The 23,404-nt window shown below is 31.6% G+C and overlaps 2 protein-coding genes across 6 annotated transcripts; both read right to left on the bottom strand.

Annotated features, from left to right (window-relative positions):
* LOC109334734 (RNA polymerase sigma factor sigF, chloroplastic-like) lies at positions 5,895–11,449 on the bottom strand. The gene is made up of 10 exons (XM_019570647.1): positions 11,246–11,449; positions 10,215–10,366; positions 9,739–9,863; positions 9,409–9,612; positions 9,023–9,311; positions 8,703–8,933; positions 8,111–8,251; positions 7,737–7,937; positions 6,193–6,503; positions 5,895–6,145 (listed from the first exon to the last, which is right to left on the bottom strand). The coding sequence occupies exons 1-9, from the start codon at positions 11,337–11,339 to the stop codon at positions 6,216–6,218; spliced, it is 1,725 nt and encodes a 574-aa protein (XP_019426192.1). The 5' UTR covers positions 11,340–11,449; the 3' UTR covers positions 5,895–6,145; positions 6,193–6,215.
* On the bottom strand, positions 15,929–21,834 carry LOC109333730 (OTU domain-containing protein 5-like). 5 transcript variants are annotated; one of them, XR_002106044.1, is made up of 12 exons: positions 21,573–21,833; positions 19,859–20,268; positions 19,608–19,750; positions 19,069–19,142; positions 18,740–18,794; positions 18,175–18,249; positions 17,999–18,072; positions 17,854–17,902; positions 17,102–17,186; positions 16,227–16,283; positions 16,003–16,126; positions 15,929–15,965 (listed from the first exon to the last, which is right to left on the bottom strand). XR_002106044.1 is itself a non-coding variant. In XM_019569288.1 (12 exons), exons 2-12 carry the CDS (start codon positions 20,190–20,192, stop codon positions 16,062–16,064), a joined length of 981 nt encoding a protein of 326 aa, XP_019424833.1. In that variant the 5' UTR covers positions 20,193–20,268; positions 21,573–21,834; the 3' UTR covers positions 16,002–16,061. The 5 variants fall into 5 exon arrangements, 4 of the variants coding, with proteins under 4 accessions (XP_019424833.1, XP_019424832.1, XP_019424834.1 ...); XM_019569288.1 differs by lacking the exon at positions 15,929–15,965 and having other exon boundaries at positions 16,002–16,126; positions 19,859–19,900; positions 19,931–20,268; positions 21,573–21,834; XM_019569287.1 differs by lacking the exon at positions 15,929–15,965 and adding an exon at positions 21,382–21,463 and having other exon boundaries at positions 16,002–16,126; positions 21,573–21,834.

Here is a 23,404-nt window from a genome sequence, read left to right on the forward strand (position 1 = left end):
TTATAAAATTAAACTACAAATTTTCATACGTGTACATAAAAATAACATAGTAGCATTTCATTTATTAATGATTGATTGAATGTATAGGTTAATTTTATTGGAAGATATATTATACTTAATATGATTGTTAAAAGAGACAGAACTATAAAAAAAAGAGAGACAGAACTCAATAATTTTCAAGGGTAAGCTCACTTGGTTTTAGGAAAATAAATAAAAAGATAGTCCAAATTCAAACCCATGATACAAATACTGTATTGTACAGGTATGTTCAACCGATGCTTACATATAGGGTACAGTTTGACAATTATACAAAGCATGCAATTAATCCATTAAAATTGAAAAATATTGGTGAAACTGTATTATATCTATCAAAATCAATTTATCAATAATTGTTTTTTATATTTTTTAAAATGATATATTAATGATTCAACATTTAACCTCATAATTATTTTTAACAGAGTCAATCATTAAACAATTCTAATAATTGCAAATAAAATATTTATATTTTATAAATTTATTATAAAATATATTAATTAATATATGTTTTAATTAATAAACTACCAATCACATACCAATATTTTGATCAATATGATAACTGCGGGATAAAATATTAATAACATTAGTTCAGACCCCAAATGGACTCTTTCTCCTGTCCTTTAAAACAATGGTATGAAAAATGTCAAAATGCGATTGATTAATGATTAATAGTGTAAAGAAATCCTACACTAACCATGCACTATATGCTATGCTTCTTCAATTTTGAAGCTCTCTGTTGTGTTGTGTTGTGTTCTGCTTCAGCCTGCATCACCATATCGCATATTTTTTTAACTTTTATTTAATTTGTCTCGGAAAAGTTGGTTAGCCATATGGTTTCTTCCCATTTTCTTCTTAAATAAAGGCAATAATATATTTCTTCAAATACATGGTCTCTGGAAATTAGTGTTACTATTTTGTCTTTTACTAATGATAATGAAACAAAAATAAAAAATAAAACAATTAATTTTTTAATTGAGACGACATATTTTTATTGGTGCGAAACATGATTTTGAGATTGCAAATATTTGTTTATCAGAAAATGGGTTTCTTGACTATATAAAGGCTAAGTTACTTTTTGCACCTTAATCATGCCAGATGAACTATAAAGATGTGGGGTTTATATGAATACAGAAACAATTATTAACTAAATTTTTGCTCTCTTTTAAAATCTGAATATCATGTGAATAGTTTTCTCTTCATCGTAGAATTACTTGGAGCTGGAAAAATTAAACAAAATCTTAAGGGTTGAAGTAAGTGAAGCAGAAACAAGGTAGTGCATATAAGTTTGAGTACCCTAATGAAGCAAACCACAAATAACATCAATGTTAATTAAGTTTCGGAGACTCTATGACATCTGAAAAAGAAGATCTACTAAACAATTATGAAAACTGAAACAGATCTAATCTCTTTCACATGTTAGCTGAACATAATTACACAAAATGCAATTCTATAAGAAGAAAAAATAACAATAACAATAACAATTTCTCCTCAAAATAGTACCCTTAGAGGATAAGCTTAATACAATGGTAAGATTGTTCTTTAGTGATCATGATGTCACAAATTCAAATATTGGAATCAATATCTCCGCTTGTTTGTTACGTACATCTACCCTCCTCGTACCTACTAAGTAGGAGCCTCATGCATTGGACCGCCTTTTATCAAATAGTATCCTTTTTATGTTACAACCTTATATGTAGAAAAAGATGATAACATGCACGCATTGTGTTAAACATTAAGCTAGTTCCTTTCATGCCAACACAAAAGCATAGCTATGCAACGACGAAGAATGTAGAATTTTGCTCTTTGCTTCTTCACAAGGTGACTACACTTCTGGCCAAAAGACTTGCAAGGATCACAAGCTTGTTGTTGCTGTTGTTGAATATTTTGGCTTGTATTGATTTCCTTCACTGCCATGAATTGAATGAGTGTGTAATGCTACTTATTTAGACACCATATAGAAGTAAATTAAATATAGTGATAGAAAAACATAGTAGGTTATGCTTCTACTAGTGTATTTATATAACAGAAAGAAGACATGTATTTGGGTAGGGTGCTAGTAATTCTTGGTCTTCTAGATCAAGTATTAAATGTTACTATTGAAATCCACCAGATGTCAGAAGCATATGAAAATAGAATGGGCAATACTGAAAAAAAAGCACCTTATCTACACTTGCACATGTGTAAAGGTAAAATTTTCTCTTTAATTTGATTTGTAATAGGAAGAGAGGTAAGTTGGAAGGGTAAAGAGTATATTGGAAAAAACTACCTTCCAAATGTGAATTCAAAGCTTAATTGCTAAGATAGTTGGAAATTTATAGTTGTATATATATAGCTTATTAAACTAGAGATATTTAGTAAAACTAACTTTAATTATAAGCAACTAAAATTTGAAAAATAATAAAAAGTAATAATAAAGTTTCTTAGTTAGAAATAGCTAATATAATTTTTAAATATTTTGAAGGGTAAAATTGGTAGAAAAATTATTGAAAAATTATTTCATTTTCTAAATGATATATTATGTAGTTTTATGAAAATTAACTTTTAAACATTACAATAGTTTATGAAAGTTACAAACTCTTTTCAATTTTTATTTATCGAACAACTTTAATAGCTTATGTTATGATTAATTATATTGAAAGCTATAAGCTCGCCTTCTTGAACATTGGCAAATTATCATTCAAATCCTCAAGTTAGGACAAGCCTTTCTTCCTAGACTAGATATGTTAAATTTGACAATTAAGTATCTTAGGAAACAGACACCTTGCAGATATATTTATACAGAAAAACTATAAATAACTGAAAGTTATATATTTAAATGGTTATAACCTAATTATGAGTTTTGGTGGATAATCAAGAGAGTATTGAGAAAAAAATATATCAAATGGGTCAAAGCAAACAAAAAATACAATAAAAAACAGAAAACAGAAACTAGCTAATAGGATCACAGTTTATGCAAAGATTATCATCATATATATTTCAGGGTATATATCTGCTGTCTCATAGATTGTGCTACTTCATCTGTCATGGACTTATGATTGGTCAGAAAAAATATATTTAAGTTAAAATTTAATTATTAAATATTTTTCTGACCAATTACAAGCCCATAGCATATGAAGTGACACAAACTATGGGACAGCAGATGTGTTCCCTGTTAGAAATTATAAATTTCTAATTAAGGTGAACATCATATATTTGATACAATGATATCAGCTATTTATTCCGGGGTTATATTATAAGTAATCTAATTACTGACACCCCTTAGATTTCTAAAGGCTAATAACAAATATGGGCTTAATGGGTGGATACCCATGAGGTTAACACATATGGGATAATGAGAACCCATATAAGTTAACATATCAGGAAGGTTATGGTCCCCAATACACCAAATCAAAATTTAGTTTTCTCCTCTCCCCATCAGAGTGAAAACGCAAGTCCCAAGAGGAATAAAGGATTTGGTTGAGGAAGGCCATCTTACCACAAAACCTCTTTCAGAAACGTAGATCAAATAAACACATCCAGGAACATGGATTCGGGTATGACACTGCACCCTTTGATTCATATATGTGCGTGAGAATCATTAAATTCAAGATCCTATGATATTTCACTAATCATAAAGAATTTCTATCATTCCCAGGATAGCGATACATTAATCACTTTCAAGCATTACTATTTCATAGAAATATCATTGGTCTATGAGTAAGTAAGAATTCTAGGATTAAAGGCTAATGTTTCATTCGGTACTAACCCTTGTAAACCATGACATGATTATTTTTTGTTGATGATGCATGCACATGTTGTAAATTACAGTTATTATCACCATTGTAATTATGGCTGAGTTGGAGAAATGTAATTGAAATGATTGTAATTACTATGTTGATACAATTGTGGAAACAACCAAACCAATCATGGTTGCATTACATTGGGAAAATGTGTTCAACGCAAATGTATAATTATGACCATGGTGTTGTTGCACTCTCCAACCAATCACTATTATAATGAGTAGGATATTTTTTGTCCTTCATGTTTTTTTACATGATAATGTTATGCCTTGTAAAATAATTGTGAGAGAATAAAGTATTTTATAGTATAAGGAATAAGTTATCTCTTACAACCACTAAAGTCACGACCTGTGTCCTATTTAATCATTTCTATAAAAATATTTTTAAAACTAAACAAAATAGTACATATGTCATACTTTTATTGGCTGAAGGAGATAAATTATTTACTTATATAAAGAAATACTTTATTATCTTATTGTATTTATATTATCTATCTATTTACAATATTTTTTTCACATTGATAAAGAGATTCTACAAAATTTTATATTAATTGTCAATTGCATAGAACAACCTTTACATTTTATTCCAATTTAAAACTAATTATATATAATATCTAGCGCACATAAACAAGTTTCTATTTATTAGATTTTATCATGTAAAAATACAAATAAAAGAAATATTTTTTCTTCTGCTAATTATACTTTGGTTAGTATGATGTACTCAATTATATGCCCTGCATCCAATGTCAAATTTTCCCTGTGGAAGTTCACAAGTGACATGACATTAGTTGAAATTTTATCACGTGAAAAACACATAAAAAATCAATTTTTATCTAAATATTGTTAGTGGAAAGTTGTATATATAATTAATATATTATCTATCATTAATTTTAATTATTTTTATCTAAGAGTCCATAATTATTAAATATGAATAGTAAGTAATACTATAATATTATAAAAAACTCTTATACGTCTGTGCACATATTTTTTAGTTGAGCTTTCTGTTTTGTTTCATGAAGTTAACATCTTAATTAAGCATGTCTCCCCTTTGCGTGTGGGTCTTATCTTGTGCTAATACTATCTTTGGTCACTTTTTTGTGTGTGAGGATAATTTTTGTTTGTGAAGGGTCATATAACTCAACTAAAGTATATCCTAGCTATCTTTGAAGATATAAGAAAATCACAAGTATTGTTATTTGCCTACCACCTTTATACTTCTGGTTTCACACCCATAATTTTATCATGTAAGAGAACATTTTCTTGAGCTAGATAAGCTCTAATCCTATTTAGTGTTTAATGGGTCATGTGATATTAACATGTATAAGAAAATAGGATAAGTTATGAACTTGATAAGCTCTTATCCTATTCTAGTTTAATGGGCATAAAGTGATATGAGCTTATTAGCAAATAAGATATTTTGTACTACTAATGGTATCTCCTCACCTTTTTGGGTAAAGAATTAATCACTTTCGAGATTCGTGAGTGTCACTCTCAAGAATAGAATCATCGACCTTGGAGATCCAGTGGGGCCTTACACCACTAGACAACACCTTGTTGGTAAGAGGTTGACAAACTTATCCTACCTGGTGTTTAATGGAATCATGTGATATGAAGTTATAAGAAAATGGATAAGATATATTCATATCTTATCAGGTATTTATCGAGCATAAGATAATCCACCATATAATATTGTGTTATCATTTAGTTATGTGGAAAAGACAATATATCCCAGAAAACATTAATCATTGGTTTATTGGCTTGATTCTAATCATGGATTTTGAAGTATTTTAAATATGAAAGAAAACTGTACATGCAGATACTTAAAAGATCTTAATAGGGTATCCTAAGCTCTTGTTCACAGACTCTCTTGCTCAAAGAAATCTTTATAGCAAAAGTGCAAAAGTGGTTGCTTACAAAGCTTTTCCCAAGGCATTCTACCCAACTTGCAAATCAATATCAAAATGAAATTTTGTGCAAGCCATTTACTCAAGTGCCAAAGAAAATAACTCAAGATGAGGGCAATAGATTTGTAAGGATGAGGGAGAATGATATATTGCGTGATTTGCTCAAGAAAGTAAGAGACAAGTCTTCAAAACAAGATTAAAATGAAGATTTTGTCACTTTCTACATGAAGTTTAAGCAAAAAACGGTGTTTAGGAAATAACCATGAACACCAAGTGTGGAAATCCACTTTTATATACTACAACCTTAGTTTTTTTTCTTTCAAGTTCTTGGATATTCTTTTTCAAAACTGCCTAGCCATTACTTACCCTGGTTCACCCTCAATCACCATGGCTCAGTAACAGTTTTTCCATCAAGAGCTCAATCTAGCTCCTGCTTTTGAACTTGGCCAGAAAAAATGTCAATGCCAAGATGAACTACATAACCTTGGTGTCTATATCTATACAATCAAGTCTACATATGCATCAAGTCCCTCAGTGACAAGGCACTGCTTGAGCTTGTTCAATGCTCGGCTCTCCAACTGTCGGACCCTCTCCTTAGTCAAACCAAATACCTTTCCAATATCGGACAATGATTTCTCATGACCATCCTCAATGCCGAATCTTAGCCTTATTATCCTCCTTTCTTTTGGGCTTAAGATGCTTAAGATGTTGCTTACATGCCTCCTCATAAGCAGTTTTGAAACACTAACATCTGGGATCTCGAATGCAGAGTCTGCAGTAATCTCCTGCAATTATAAGAAATCTGTTGTTAACTCTTGTAATTGGGTCATTCAAAACATTTGTAATTTTATGTTGCCTAAACATTTGGAGATCAATTTAACATAATTTACAAGACCAAATTTGTATGACAATAGATTAAAGCTTTGTTTGACAACTAACTTATAGCCATGTAACTGGCTGATTGAATTAGTGTTGTTTGGAAAAATTAGCCTCAATTAGCTGAAATTTGTTAAATGGTATATTTGGTTGGAGGTAAAAATTGTCATTCGCAAACAATTAAAAGGCAAAAATGAGAAATGAATTATTGGTAGCTTTTAAAAGCTACAATCTTTCTTTACTTTTAGTTCATCAAATAGCTCTACAAGTTTTTGACCAGGTTAATAAGCGATAAGCTTGTCATGCCAAACACACACTAAGTACAGTGTTGGAATCACATTGCAGGGTTACTAACATCGTAACACAACAGCTGCAAACAAATATCGGAAATATGACTAAGATTTTTTAATGTTCCAGATCCACCTTCCTAAAACAAATAACTATTTCAATCAATGCAATAGAATTTTGGACTGTCAGTAGTAGTCTCCATAGGTCAAGAAAAGCAAGCATATCAGAGGTACATATTAACACAAATTTAAATGGTCCAACATTAGTAAGGAATGGAAAACGGTTAGTGACTTGAGTCTGATCACCCACTTGTAACACGTTTCTAGGATGTTCAAGGTCTAGTCTAATTCACCCTAAGGTTAACCTCAAACCAAATTTCATAGTTCACAAACCATAGCTCCCTAGTCCTTTAAATCCTACTAATAACATAGTGGTTCAGAAACTAAATTTCAGGTGTATATACAGATTAGTGCAGTTTGCTCTCAAAATCCTGAACCAAGACAGTCAGTGAAGAAACAAACTGAACCAACTGATTTCATGTAACTAACTTATCTATAAGTGTTGTCATCTGACCTACCATCATACACAACAGAATACTAAGTACACAAATTTGCGAAGATTCTTGCAGTCAAATATATTTCGGCTCTCTTCAATATATTTCCCCCAATTTGTCTGGACAATTAACACCATAAGCAAAAGACTCCGTAAAGACACTAGCCAATTTAAAATGGGAAGCTTAATAACCTCCAGATGTTCTAAACATTCTATATATTAACACAGCTTTCATTTTCACTGTATAGAACAAAGGAATTATACCATATCAGGGGGTAAATCATATTTATTTGAAACCCTACCTGGAAAGTTGTATCTTGGTCTGCCCACACAGTTTGCTGCATTGAAAGTGGAATTCTTGCAGAAAAGAGCAAATTTTCCAACTTGTTTACTGTAATTCCTACCCTTTCTGCTAATTCTTTTTTGGTTGGACGAAGATTGCCTTCATGAATGCACAATTTCTTTGCTTCAATGACCTTGCCCAAAAGGGTATATAAATTCTCCTGGAAATAAAACACTAGTTCCTGTTACAACTATAGAGTAGATACTTGCTTTATAAATAACTTCATTTTTCATTCTTTGTCAACATATGACAATTTCATTAATAATAACACTTCAGTAATAGGAAGCTTTAATTTAGCTAACTAGGTTAGAGAAATAAACATATTGTTCTTACCGGCAGACGGATTGTCCTGGAATGTAGAAATATGGCCTTCCTTATTGTTTGTCTTACCCACCAGTATGCATAAGTACCAAACCGGCAACCGGCTTGGGGTTTAAACCTCTCCACACTCTTCATAAGACCCATACTTCCTTCCTATAACAGCACCAGGAAGGAAAGTTAAAAAATTTAGCTACTAATTACATTATTAAGATAATGATTGCAACAGTTCTGAAAAGAAATATTATTAGAGAGCCTTTAACCAAAGCTTTTCTGCTTTCCACAATTACAGCTTCAACTTTAGCTAGACATCTATTCTAGGGTTCTTCTTTGTATAGAAATAAAGTAGATATGCAGAGAGACTGGCATGCTTTGTTGCATGACTCTTTTGCTTAGCTTCTAGATTTTTCTTTTGTTCTTATAAGGAATTCTTATCCTCCTGTAATATTCTCCCTTCTTTTCTAATAATGTTTCTTTTGTATAAAATAAGTAAATGAAATAGACCACATACATGGCAAACTAAATTAACAGTAACAGTGCAATAATAATGAAATAGAAATAGACTTTTCTGGTGGGGAACAGAGACTTTTGATTTCTCAGAAGCTACCTGCAATAAGTCTTGAAGGCTGAGACCACGCCCCAGATAATTTTTAGCAATATGAACTACCATGCGTAAGTTGGCCGTAATCAACTTTTCTCTACTTCTGTTACCACAATCAAGCCGTGTCTGCAATGCTGGACAGCTAAGGCCGACACCCTCAGCCCATTCAGCCAAAGTTGGTTGCCTCTCGAGATGAGATTGAAGTTTCATCTTTACTTCTTCCAATCTTAATAAATCCTGTTACATATTGCACATTAAGGCAAAACTAGAAGAGCATTAATACATTATACTATGTGTTTAACGAAGTATCGAATTCCAAGCAACACCTGTAGCTGAGAAATCAATTGTGACTCTTCCTCAACAGTCAAAAGTTGCTTTGTTTCAGGACCCCACAAGAACAAGCGCAGGGGATCGTTTTGATTAAACCCCTCCTTTGTCGTCTTTTCTACACGTAACCTTCCCTGTGCATCTGACTTTCTTGCAAGGTAACTTTCTTCGTCGAGAACTTTTGACTTTGGTACCTTCCTTTGTTTGGATTGTCTTTCCAGAAGCCGTGTTGACCTCACAACTTTATTCTTTCCAAGTGAACAGTTGGCCAAGCTTGTGGAGGCCATACTGAAGGCAATATTTGAGGCACTATTCTAAGAACATATTATCCCATAAACAGGAAAATGAATTAAGGATGTCAGTTACCCACAAAGAAAGAACTAACCTAAAAGGAAGTGAATTAGCATCATGAGCTATAACTGATTTCAACTCTTTAGCTACCAAAGCTGCTTGTTTTGAGGCTGACAAAGCTTGCTTGGCAAGAGAAACTGCATCAGACTTAAGACCATGTGCAGGCCCGTCTGAATCAATAGTGACAGGCTGTGGAGTAGAAGAAGCAGTGATTTCCTGTCTCGGTGAGGAAGTCAATCTGCAGAAGATCATAGATGCACCTTATAAGAAGACAACTTTAGATGTGCATAATTTCAAATTAGCAATTACAAATTAGCAATTACAAATGATAAAATTAACATGAATACAATTCTGTTTATCTCACATGTTCTGTAAATGAGAACGGAGATGCAACTGCTGCATAAAGTCATGCACAAATGGATCTGTATCGCCAATGTTATCCTTTTCATGAACTGAAGCCATATCCACCTGCCTTGTATTTAATGTGGCCTATACTAACAAAGGGGAGAATAATTGATTATATGTACAGAAAAAAGGGATCAATCATTACATGCTACAAAACTTAAAGGGTGGTCGTGGAAAATTATAAAGGATTTTGTTGGGTACTACCAAGGGTATCCCCTCACCCTTTTTGATAAGGAACTAATCCCTTTCGGGGTGCGTGGTTGTCCCTCCTAACAAGTGTCTCTTCCAAGAATCGAACTCTTGACCTTTTGGTCATCCTGGGGATCTAGCGGGGCCTTACACCACTAGACCAACACTAGGGAAAAATTGTCCATCCTAATAAAGGATTTGATTACATGCACTTAAAGAGTGGAATCTTATGATCAAATTTTGAACCTGGGATGTCTTGTCTTCCTTATACATATGCAGTAGGGGCCTATACTCATCGTGCTGCTCTTGTAAAAGAACCGAGGTGGGAAAATTCCTGGCTGCAAAACTAGAAGACCTAGATGTGACTGCGAGAGTAGCTTGTTCATGAAGCATTGAAACTGCAGACAGTAACAGTTTTTCAACTCAGACAAAAAGGTGAAAATAACTACTTTAAGAACATAGGAAATTTAATTTGAAAAGAAGGAGTAAATGAAAACCCACAAATTAACAAAGAACAAACAACAGAATGGTAAAAATAGGATGTACTGGAAGCAGAAGAGTGAAAGTTTGCATACATGATAGCTTGAGACATAAATCTCTAAAACCCCTACTTAATTTAAGTGCCATTTGGAAGAGCTTATGAGAAACCTTAGCTAGTGAAAACAGCTTATAAAATATAAATTTTTGAAAGTAGCTTATGCGTGTATTTGGTATGACAAACTTATAGCTTATTGACTCATTCGAAGAGCTTGCACTGCTGTTCGATAAACAAAAAATAAAGGGAGATTATAGTTTTTATGAGCTAGCTTATGGAAAGTTACTTCCAAAAGCTTTCAGTTCTTTCAATAATCAATGTCTCGTTCTTGCCACGTCATTTTTCAACAAATACCAAATTTTTCTCCCAACCCAGTATAACATTACATGTCCTTTGAAGTCATCAAACAAATTTCAGCTAATTGCACAAATAATTTTGCCAAACACCTCTAAGTTTTCAACTATAGCTAATTTTACAGCTATAAGCTAGTTTCTTCAAAGAGAGACTATAACCATCATATAAGCTCTTTTTAGCTTATAACTTATGAGTTTCCTATAAGTTGTTTACCCAATAACCCAAACCCGCCAAATGAGCCTATCATATAAGCTTCTAAAAAAGCTCTTTTAAATTATCGAACAAGCGCTTAATTAAGCTGATTAAAAACGCGCCCTTAAACTATGTTAAGCAAGGGAGATAAGAGCAAAGAGTTATATGTAAAAAAAGAGAAATTGATGAATAATACCTGAAGGGGAAGAAGATGAAGGAAGTGTTGTTGAAGAAGGAGAAGAAAGAGGAAAGAGTGGAGATGAACGAAACATAGAATTTGCAGATTCCATGGTTCAATTACATACACACTATAATCTCTACAAAATAAACATAAACATTACTAGTTCACTCTTTCAACCAAGGAATTGTAGATAACAACATAGATATTATTATTATAGCAAAATATAAATAAACCTATTATTCCACACCTCAAGTTTCTTAACTATTTTGTTCTTACAAAATAAAAAAGATCATAAAAACGTAAATGGGTCACTCATACCACTTCGGGTCCTAAAGCCCAGTTCTTCATTACTATAGTTCTCTTTTGCATTAATAAGAATAGCTGTTATTATGGGTAAGGAACTAATCATTTAACTTATGTAATTGTTACTCTTATAAATTAAATTATTGATATTTTGATCTTTTTGACATCTATTATTATATCATTAGATGAATACATTATTAGTTCATCATGAGTAACAATCATAAATTTAATTTTAGATAAACAAGGGAATGCAAGTTAAAATACAGATTAAATGTGTTGGAGAAATGAATATGAATATAAAAAATACAACCACAACTAAGTATCAATTTTACTAAGAACTTTTATTTATATATATATATATAGATCAAACAATAATCATAATACTTATATATGTATAAATAGTAGTGATAAAATTAGAATATTTGAGTACTATATCAACACAATTACCTTTTTCCTTTTAACTTTTTTTGAATACATAAAAATTAAAATCAATAAATAAAAAATATATGCATAGAATAGTATTTTCTCATTATATATTGATATAGATGTTTTTAGGGATTAAATATTTTTTATCATCTATCTATTTTATCAATTTGTTATTTAACTATTTTGCCCATCATTTTTTGAAATGATCTAATTTCATCATTCCATCATAATGTTAATTTTGTAAGACTGAGATTGTAACTAAAAGGGGTGAATTAGTTGACTTAAAAGTATGACCAATTTTTCTGCAAAATCAAGAGTTAAGTGCAGCGAAAAAAATTATGTAGAAAATTAACAAGTAAAAATCAAGAGATAAAGGACAAGAGAGTACACCGACATTTTATACTGGTTCACATTCTTGTCCAACGAATGCTACATGCAATACTCTTGCAGCACAAGAGATTTCTTCACTAAATATTATGAGTTGTAATTACAATATTTCACTCTGAGACCTCTATGTACCTTACTCACTCACTAATACTTATGTCACTCATGGAAAATGCTCTTTCCAAGTGACTATATACCCTTTCTTATCACACCCTTGTGAAAGAAAGAATTTTGCAATGTCAATGAAGAATTTACAACAATGGCAGGATTACCTTTACAAGTTTGGAATATAATATCATTTGCAATTCGATAACTCTTTGTATACTAAGTAATAATGCTCTTATAAGTTTGTAAAACTTTGAAACACTTTACTTCAAGCAACTCAGAAAATTCACTTTGAAAGTTTAAGAACAAGTTGCAAAAAGTGCAGAAAATATTTCAGAGAATTTTCAGAATTATGTTTGAAAGTTTGTGAGAAGATTGTGTAAGAGTTATGATTTGATTCTGATTTTCAATGTCTTTAATAGGTTTTCCAACCAGCCATAACACCTTTTTGAAATGATAGAAATTGATTGGAATGAAATCATTTCGTTTGGGATGAAAACCATTCATTTTGAAATATTAAAATCGATGCAACAACTCTCAGTAATCGATTACAACCTTGAGTAATCGATTACCCAAAGTCTCTGTCCAACTGGGCATCTAAAATTTAATTAGAGTAATCGATTACAGCCTTGAGTAATCGATTACTCATCTTTGCTAAAACTGAGTAATATGTTACTTACATACAGTAATCGATTACTTTGCACAGTTTTTGTTAGGTAACTGGTTTTCTCACTTATGTAACCTGTTACTTAGATACAGTAACATGTTATTGAAACACTTTACTTCAAGCAACTCAGAAAATTCACTTTGAAAGTTTAAGAACAAGTTGCAAAAAGTGCAGAAAATATTTCAGAGAATTTTCAGAATTATGTTTGAAAGTTTGTGAGAAGATTGTGTAAGAGTTATGATTTGATTCTGATTTTCAATGTCTTTAATAGGTTTTCCAACCAGCCATAACACCTTTTTGAAATGATAGAAATTGATTGGAATGAAATCATTTCGTTTGGGATGAAAACCATTCATTTTGAAATATTAAAATCGATGCAACAACTCTCAGTAATCGATTACAACCTTGAGTAATCGATTACCCAAAGTCTCTGTCCAACTGGGCATCTAAAATTTAATTAGAGTAATCGATTACAGCCTTGAGTAATCGATTACTCATCTTTGCTAAAACTGAGTAATATGTTACTTACATACAGTAATCGATTACTTTGCACAGTTTTTGTTAGGTAACTGGTTTTCTCACTTATGTAACCTGTTACTTAGATACAGTAACCTGTTACACACTATTTTTGAAAATTGTTTTGTTTATACTTGAAGTGTTTCAATTTTCTTAGAAAATAGTTTGAGCATTACTACTATTGTATATTCGAGTGTATAGGATAGAAGTATGACTGACAATGAACCGAACCAACTCGGTATTCATTCGAAACTCGATTTGTTATTTAGCTCGATAAACTTGGTTTATGAACCAAGTGAGCTGAACTTGAGCTGGAAATTGAGCTCGTTAAATAAATGAGCCGAACTTGAGTTAGATATAGTTCGACTCGTTAGGTTCATGAGCTAGCTCGATAGATTTATATATATATAAACTAATTTTTATATTTATTATATCTCATACATTATTATTTATATTTATTGTTATTATATATATATATATATAACCTTTTTCAAGTATTCTTCAATTTTTAATTAATTATTTGAGTTGTCCAAATGAACTATTCGAAATGAACTGAATAGTTCGCAAACTTTAATCGAGCCGAATTCGAGCTAAAAAAATAACTCGTATCGAACTCGAGTCGAGTTTCGAACTGAGTCAATCCTTATCGAGCTGAACTCTGGTTCGACTCATTTCCAGCCCTATATAGAAGTACTTATTTAGACTTAGACTAATTTGTCTTGAAGCTTTATCTTCTTTGTCTTCATAAGTATTTTTCCTTTTCTTCTTTTTAGTGATGTTGATATCTTCATCAAAACCGTGTCAATGTCAGGAGCAAAGATCTTCTTCACAAATTTAACTTAAGTAAAGGAAAATGATATCACTTAATATTAGTAAGAAAAATATTTCATTATTAAACTTTTAGTTTTAATATATTTTTTCAATCAATTATAACAAATGACATATATAATAACACAATTTTAGTGAGAAAACAAATATATTCTTAATAATATGATTTTGTTATGAATAAGGAGATTTATAAAAAGATTTGATAGAACAATATATCATTACTACTAAGTACATTATTTCGAGAATATTTTTCCTTCCGTTTTTTCTGGATTCCATTGTCCTAGAATACCATGAAAACAATAGGAGGATTGACCCTATTTCCCTATCTTCTCCACCCAATCACATAGTAAGGAGAAAGAATAAATAATACTTCATCCATTCCTAACTAACACCATTGTAATCAAATAACAAAATTAGATTTATTTTAAAAATTAAAAGACTAAAATAAAATAATGATAAATTCAACATTCATAAATAGATAAAGGATCAAAAGTATACTAAGCATATTTTTTCCTTTAAATTTGTTTTTAACAATTTTAGATCCTTCGATGATATATATCAATCCATAATTAAGTTTCCAAAATTATTCATCATTCCATCATAAGGTCCAAACTAACACCATTGTAATCAAATAAAAAAATTAGATTTATTTTAAAAATTAAAAGACTAAAATAAAATAATGATAAATTCAACATTCGTAAATAGATAAAGGATCATATTTTTTCCTTTAAATTTGTTTTCAACAACTTTAGATCCTTCGATGATATATATCAATCCATAATTAAATTTTTAAAATTAATCATCATTCCATCATAAGGTCCCTACTCATCTCCATCAAATATTGAGGATAGTTTCTGATATTTGTTCTTGGTTAATTCGGGACTGAATCATTGAGATCAAATTTGTTGTTCGAAAAGCTAATCACGTGACTGACTATATAATTAGACTTGATTCTTATTCTTCAGATGTGTTCAGGATCTAAGATATGGCTCCTGCGAATTGTCAACATTTTCTTCATCAGTATCTATATCCTGTATTTTAGTTTCTCTTTTGGGTTGTTTTTTGTTTCTTTTGTACTTCGGATGGACCAAAAAAAACTCCAAAAACTAACAAAGCCTCCATACTAATAAAGAGGAAAACAAACTTGTATAAAATAGCCATCCACCTTAACTACTTCAATTTTTAATACTTTGTATAAAATGCGGTTTCTTCCACAAATCATTCAAAAATGCCACTGGGACTATACACTGTGTCAGCATACCCATATTTATAATTAAAAATAAAATAAAATGATTGGATAAAATAACCACCCAAGATATGGGCTCAGTGTTGTTCTATGTAATTTGCACACTGAAAAATTACACACCATTGTTACATTGAATAATGGTATGCTAAAAATATGTTAATGTTTATTTAGTAAAATATCAACATTTTGAAACCATGTTCTTAGTACATTAACCAATTTTTGACACATTCATCAACCTATGTAACAATGGTGTGATATTTCTTTGTGTAAAAGATTTTTTTCCCATATAAATTAAATCCTTAACAAGGAATATTGTAGAGGTTGAAAATGGTGTGCTCTCAAAATCAATCATGACTCTAATGCTTACTTCCAAAGCTCCTAGACCACCATTCCTTCTTTCTTGACTCACTTGAAGCTTTATCTGAATCAACAAGTTAATATTTCAATTGTGTTAAATTTGAAACTAGTGATTGAAAACATTAGGAAGCTTGTTTTGGAAAACCAAAATTTGTTAGAAGTACCTCCTCTAGGGTGGATAGAATTGTAATGCACCTCTGCCCAAAAACTTAGGAAAATCACTGCAATAAACAAACATATTAGTCAAGTTGATTATAGGATAGAAGAATAATAAGAGTAGCCTAGTACATGAGACTCCCACCTAGTGGAGTCCAGAACACCATGAAGTGAAGAAATTGTTCCCAGGATTTAAAATCATGAACTTTAGGCCACAAGACAAGCAATGTTACCATTTTGCCGAGGCTTGCCCTCATTATAGGATAGCACAATATATAAGTATAATTACAACTGCTTAATGTAATTGGAGCTCAGTTTATACATGCTCATGTGCATAATTACATGATGATATTCCCATACAATGAATCTATACGTTAATCAGATGGATACCAACACTAACGATCACAAGAATGGAAATTTTATTCAAACATTTCGACAATTAAGTTCCAGATTTCCATAATAGAAACTTGTACAATAGCTGTATAATCATTCAGAATCGTTGCATCTAGTGAAGGAATAATTGCTTATAATTTAACCAAAAAATGGTCAAAATGGAATAATACATGAAGAAAAACAAGACAATTAAAGAGAGCAAAAAAGGACGGCTCAGAGCACGAGGCTCTCACTTAGTGTGGTCTAGGGAGGGTAGATATACGATTATATGCAGCCTTACCCCGCAAGCGGATAGTGGTTGTTTCCAGGAAAACAATTAAAGAGAGTAAGAGACTAAAAGGGGGAAAATGAAAAGTTAGAGTAGATGAAAAAAGTGCTCCTATCAGAGGGGAAAACCAGCATCTATTTGGTCTCAGATAAGTTGAAAAATTGGCCATGACCAAGTTATAACATAAATCATATCATCAGAATAATCACAAGGAAAACCAACCTCTTTTCGGCTTCTCAAAATTTGGAAGAATCTCTATGCAACAGGTGTCCTTGAAAGAAGTCATCACAAATATCTTCACACCATACTGGAGGAAAAAGGATTATAAAAAATCCAAATATCTTAAAATAAGTAGAAGGCTAATATTCCATAGCGAATTCCAGAGATTGTTCTAAACTAAGCAAATGAAACAGAACATGAATAAGTGTTGAAAATGTGATTCAGGGGAAATTAAAAAGGGGAGAGGGCCTTAACAAACTTTGATATACAAGAACTTAAATTCTTGATTTTGTTATTTTAAATATTATAAACCTGTATGAAAGATTCTATTTATTATCACACTTGCAATAGTATGAGTATGACGTTTAAAACTATTACAACATACAACAACTTGTGGAATTGTTAAGCAGACACAACATTTTGATTGTCCACACATAATGGTTAAGAACAAAGCAAAGAACCAAACTTGAAGATTTAAAACCATGGCCTGGGAAGTTAAACGGTCATGTATTGATTGATTAATTTTCTAGATGTTTGGAAAAAAATATAGCAGATAAAAAGGAAGGCCTAGTGCATGAGGCTCCCACTTAGCGGGATTTAGGGAAGGTAGATATATGCAGCCTTACCCAGTAGAGATGTTGTTTCTAGGATTTAAACTCTTGACCTCATGGTCACTAAGTAACAACCTTACCATTGTGCCATACAAGTGCTACAAAAAGTTATATGGGAGAGTAATTAAGTTTCAAAAACCATACCTTATCAGCAGTTGCTTGAAGAGTGACATGATCACCCCATTCTCCACTCCTAGTTTCATTTCCAGTGAAAGTAAATTGACTATTAGTTAGCCAAAACGGAATTGCACACACACGAACAGCAAGATAGAGAAAGAGATATTATTACTTAGACATCTTCGCCAAGTAGTCATCATATTCCATGGGAACATATCCATCATAAATCTCGGGATTAGATTTGAGCTGTGGATTAAAATATCATTTAACTTAATCAGGATCCAAGGATAATTGCAAGAAAGAAGAGCATATAGGCAAGCATTAAAAATAGTCCACTACACAATAAACCTGGTTCACAACTTGTCGTCTCACAAACTTGTGGCGATCAGGTGCATTATACAATTGATCGGAGAGTGCACGGAACTGGGGAGAAATCAACATAAAAGAAGTGTGTTACGAAATCTACTCTAAATATACTGAGATACTTCTGAAAAATATAAATCATTATTATGTGATTAGGAAAGTCTTCTAGATCCAGTTAAGTGAGCAGTTACTTATAGTTCAACAAATGTAGAGGGCATAAGTGTTGCCTGCTCAACATCTCGGGGACTATATGCTTGAAAATTAAGAGAGGAAATGGAGATTATGAACAACAGGGGCAAGCCTTATTTAAGAAAATGATGTGGAGGAAAATAACTAGGAAACAATGGCGACTTCCGAAGTGTCGAAAACCTTGAAAACGAGTTCAGAATGTGGAAAACAAACTCCAACTCGAAAAATTATAAGTACAGGTCTGCCCTAAATTCCTAATCACACAATCATAATTTATATTTCTAAAGTTATGATAAATAACTTTTGAAGTCTACTCTGCCACTTGGCTAAACTAAAGGAGTGAATATTTAAGGCAACAAACCTGACAATTACCATCACCTTCTACCTTGTGCTCCACAAAGTCATATAACTGCAATCTGTTAAAAAAAATTGCAAAGCATAATTTGGCATGTTGATTTTTTTATAAAATAAATGATTTTTCAAGCAGCCTAATATAAGTACAAACTAATGAAGGATAAAATAGTCCACATTGGAGCCCATCCTACAACAATAGCTGAAAATTAAATGGAACAGAGAAACAAAAACAAAAGGAAATAGCAATTATTCAGTTACTGGACAAAAACAATACATGTCTCTTAGCAGCAGTTACATTAAGTTTCTCAAAGAAAGATAATTGTTTATGACTAATACCTATCCTGAAGTCTTTGATGATCTGATGTTGCTTCATCAATTGAAGGAATTTCTCCGTTAATTTTCGGAACATGCTACACAAGTCATACAATACAACTGATCAAAGGAAATGAACTCATAGTCCAATACACAAAGCTGTAGGTTGAAAATAAAGGGTCCAAATTCATCATAGAAAAAAATAAGATAATAACATACAGCAATTGTAAAACCAGGTGCTTGGACAAAACCATGATGTTAATGTTAGAAAACTAAAGAATTTCAGTATCTCTTTTGTTCGACTGCGCCAAAAAATGACCACTGTCTATCATCAGAGTAGATGATTTAAACCAGTAGTTTCATTCATTACTGTACATGAATTATTGACAAACTGTAGGAGCAACTGTTTTGCAAGCTGATTACTTGTAATTATAAAAAATTTGACATGGTGAATTAACTATTTGGTACCTAACTGACAATTAAAAGTTCCAAAGTGTATCTATTTAGAGCTTCAATATCTAGTCCGAAAAGGAATCTATAGAAGCAGATGAGGCTAAACATACAGGGATTGGTGTCATGTCACTGAATCTCCTCCCTACTTCATCATCATGTGTAGAATTATCAGTTAGCTCTGATGAGGATTCCCCTGTTTCACCGGGACTAGAAGGTTCTACGTCATCAATTCCTTTTTGTTCATATTCATGACCTGCGTGCATAAAATATTTGATTGCAATCATTGAATTAACCAACATCCACTAAAAAGATAAATTCCAAGTATAGAAAAGAAAAAAACAGTTTATTTCTTTAATGATACCTCCTGAACAATAATTCCCCATTGCAGAGTTATGCAAATCATATGCAGGCTTAGTCTGAGGAGCATGGAACTGTCCTTCACCTTCCTGTACATTCCTCGAACGTTCATCAATCTCTAGCTGTGAAAACTCTTCTTGAAGAGTACGAGCAATAATCTCATCATTCTCTACATCGTTCGAATCATTTTCATGATGGTTCTGGAAATAGGGTCCATTATAGATGTCACTATTATCATCTTGATCTATGTTGTTATAGTATTCAGTACTATAACTAGGGTCACCATTGAGAATATGAAGACCCCACTGAATAACATCTGATTGATCAAAGAAAACCATCTCTAAGCACTAAACTTGACAAGGAATCTGAAACCTTCGGAAAACGTTGAATGATTCCACAACAGCAAGAATATACCTGCACAAGTACACTGTAATGAGGATCGCAGCATCAAATGTAACTAAGACAAAGACATGCAGCTAATCAGTAAGAAATCATAACATAGAACACAGTTGTAAGATATTTCAAAGTCACCATCAAGTATTGAAGGTGTCGATGCAAATCTTAGGATGTAAATCCTCAAGTAGAGGATAGATACCTGTTTCAATAAAAGAAACAAAACGGCAACTTGTCCCTCTGGTAAAATTTCTTGAACTTCATCAAAGCAATAATAGTTTTGACATTAAAAAATATATCATATAACCATTCATATGCCCTATATTTGATCCTTTATATTATAGGCTTTTTCGCTCTCCAACATTTTTGTGCTTCAAAATTCAAACATAACATGGTAATCCACACTAAACTTTGATTTGTTGAGAATATCCATTGACATTCACAAACACAATCTAAATGTTGCATCGTGGTTGGCAAAAGAGGCTACCTTTCAGACATGTGGATGAATGAGAGGTAAGCTAATAAACAATCACCTAGTTGTATTACAGGAGTTTCCTAATTCAGAAACTTCCTTTCTCTAAACGACACGGATTGAGAAAAATAAAAACAAACAGACTTCAAGAGAGTATACTCAGCCCTCAACCCCGCTGATCTTTCCTCCTTAAAAAAGCACCCAAGTGAAAGCATTCCCCACAGTCCAATTCCATTATAATCCATTAGTATCGTATACTCATCCTAGGAAGCTACCTAATCTACAACATCTCCTGTTTTTGTCAATAAGAGTTACCTATTAGAACTTGTAACAATAGTCATTCGGCACAGACATAACAGAATCTCACAAAATGTTTCTATTCTTTGATTCCACCCTCTTTAGAAGAACAAAAATATCTCTTTTCAACCTCATGACATGTCTGGATAAATTTATAAAATATACCAAACATAAATAGAATTGAACTTTTTCTGTCTTCTGTTCTAATCTAACATGTTTATTGAACACTGCCTAAATAATAATTCATTTCAACACCATCCAAAATTATTACATCATGTAAAAGAGAGAAGTAGAAACCATCAAGCATCTACTTCATTCATCATTTTTTAGATGAATCAAATAATACTTTGGAGATTAACACTTACACCAATCCAAAAAAACAAAGCCACCCCACAAATGATCCACAAGAAAAGTTTCCAACTTCAAATACAAAACACCAACTGATCACTAATTCAATACCATGCATAGAACCAAATATTGATAAAAAATAAAATTTTGAACATCAAAATCAAATGAATTAATAACAAAATTAAACAATAGTTGAGAAATCACCCACCTTTGATACAACAATAGCTTAGTTCAGAAATGAGTTCTAGTTTGATGGTGTTATTGAAGAGAAATGAGAAGAATAACAGAGGATAAGGCACGAAATGCAAAAGATGAATGAATGAATGGAAATGAATGAAATGATGCAGTGAAATGAATGTAAGGAAGAAAATAAAGAGAGAAAAAAGGCGCAATTCAATTCACGCGCGCTTTATATACATTCTGCCACGCCAGTATTAAAGTTCCAATACGGCAATACCACCTTTGTAAAATGGAGAAAATGCTGTCATGCTATTGGTTCAATCAAAACATTTCATAATTTTAATTTATAATTGAAAAATGATATATTCTCTTCCTAAATCATCATGTCTATAGGAAAATGACATAGGTCACAAGGCGAGTATAAGGATTTACTAATGATGGGTTTACAAGCGACATGTGTCACTTTCTCGTGAGTATGATGATTAATAGGATAATATAACATTACTTTTTAACAAAATTATATTAACTGCTTATGTAGAAAAATTTATATAAACTCTATATTATTTATTATTCATTTACATTACTTATATTTAAGAATCGGTAATAACTCTAATAAAATATGAATGGTAGATAATGTATTAACAACTATTCTTACATTGTATTATTGCATATGTTTTTTATACTAAACATGGACATGCTAAAATGACACTATGAACATTTTTTTTCTCTTGTACTAACCATAGACAACCACCTATTTTTAGAGTGTAAATTACTATAAGGAAAACTATTGGAGAATGACTTTTATTTACTTGAATTTTAAATTAATCATGACTTGCACATAAGCTAAATGGTGGTCAATGTTTTTGAACTGTTGTTTTCTTATTTATTATTCTCGAGATTTGACCTTAAGTTTTTGTTTCTCCAAAGATTACTTTTTTTTATAGAGAAAGTCTTATAGTTATAACTTTTTTGGGATTTGGGTTTGTTGAATTCTTTTGTATAATGGAGACGCGATGATACTTGGAGAGGAAGAGAATTTGGTCAATGAGTCAATAGAATAAATCTTATTTACTCATTTTAGAAAGAGTTTAATATTTATAAACACTCTAGAAAATTTTACTTGGTATCATCTATATGTTAATTATCTCCAAAATTAATATACATGAATTTCTAGATAATTGATTGACTTTGTAAAAAAGAAACTTTCTAACATACACCTTATACTGGAATCTTTCAAATTCAACACATTTAAAAGGGCGTCTTTTCCAAATTGAAATTTGAAAGTCTAACTTAAAACTAAAAATAAAGGTTAGGCTGAAAAAGAAGTTAATATGTTTAAAAAGTGATGCAAACTTCTTACTTTTCTTTGGGAGCATAATGTGTTACTTCACATGGCACTGTTTATGATTGATTAAAAAATATATTTAAATTAAAAAATTAATTACTAAATATTTTTTGACAAATCATAAATAATGACATATGAAATAGTACATTTTTATGGAAGGGAATGTTCACCTCTTTGTTTAACTTCTTAACCATTATCTTGGGGTACAGTGTAGAAAACAATTTTCTGAATTTTTTAAACCTATTAATGGCAGGGTTGTTATGTTTGGGAACAGACTCTGAGAGTCGAGTGATAGAGAATGACCGTTCAGATTTATTGCTGAATGAAGAAGGCAAGGAACCAATGTTTGTGATTGGTGTAGAATTATCACAAATTGGTTGCTTTAAGAAAAATAAATAATAGGAGTATTTTTTTTATGAGTAAAATGGACGTTTAACTTTGGTGTTTATTTTGGTCCTTGTTGTGGCTGAAAGGTCAGCTTTACCTTCAAAAGAGCTGAAATCTAAGCATTGGAC

This window comes from Lupinus angustifolius, chromosome LG19, assembly GCF_001865875.1.
Source record: "Lupinus angustifolius cultivar Tanjil chromosome LG19, LupAngTanjil_v1.0, whole genome shotgun sequence".
NCBI classification, from domain to species: Eukaryota; Viridiplantae; Streptophyta; class Magnoliopsida; order Fabales; family Fabaceae; genus Lupinus; species Lupinus angustifolius.

What these genes read in the sequence shown, in the direction of transcription:
- LOC109334734 (XM_019570647.1), bottom strand. Translation starts at nt 11,339, where the DNA reads ATGGAATCTGCAAATTCTATGTTTCGTTCATCTCCACTCTTTCCTCTT. An exon ending in CGTTCTCATTTACAGAACAT is followed by an intron (nt 9,613 to 9,738) that starts GTGAGATAAACA and finishes GATCTTCTGCAG; the next exon opens with ATTGACTTCCTCACCGAGAC. An exon ending in GCCTTCAAGACTTATTGCAG is followed by an intron (nt 8,252 to 8,702) that starts GTAGCTTCTGAG and finishes GTGCTGTTATAG; the next exon opens with GAAGGAAGTATGGGTCTTAT.
- LOC109333730 (XM_019569287.1), bottom strand. Translation starts at nt 20,192, where the DNA reads ATGGTTTTCTTTGATCAATCAGATGTTATTCAGTGGGGTCTTCATATT. An exon ending in GACGACAAGTTGTGAACCAG is followed by an intron (nt 18,073 to 18,174) that starts GTTTATTGTGTA and finishes TTTAATCCACAG; the next exon opens with CTCAAATCTAATCCCGAGAT. An exon ending in TTTTGAGAAGCCGAAAAGAG is followed by an intron (nt 16,284 to 17,101) that starts GTTGGTTTTCCT and finishes TGTTTATTGCAG; the next exon opens with TGATTTTCCTAAGTTTTTGG.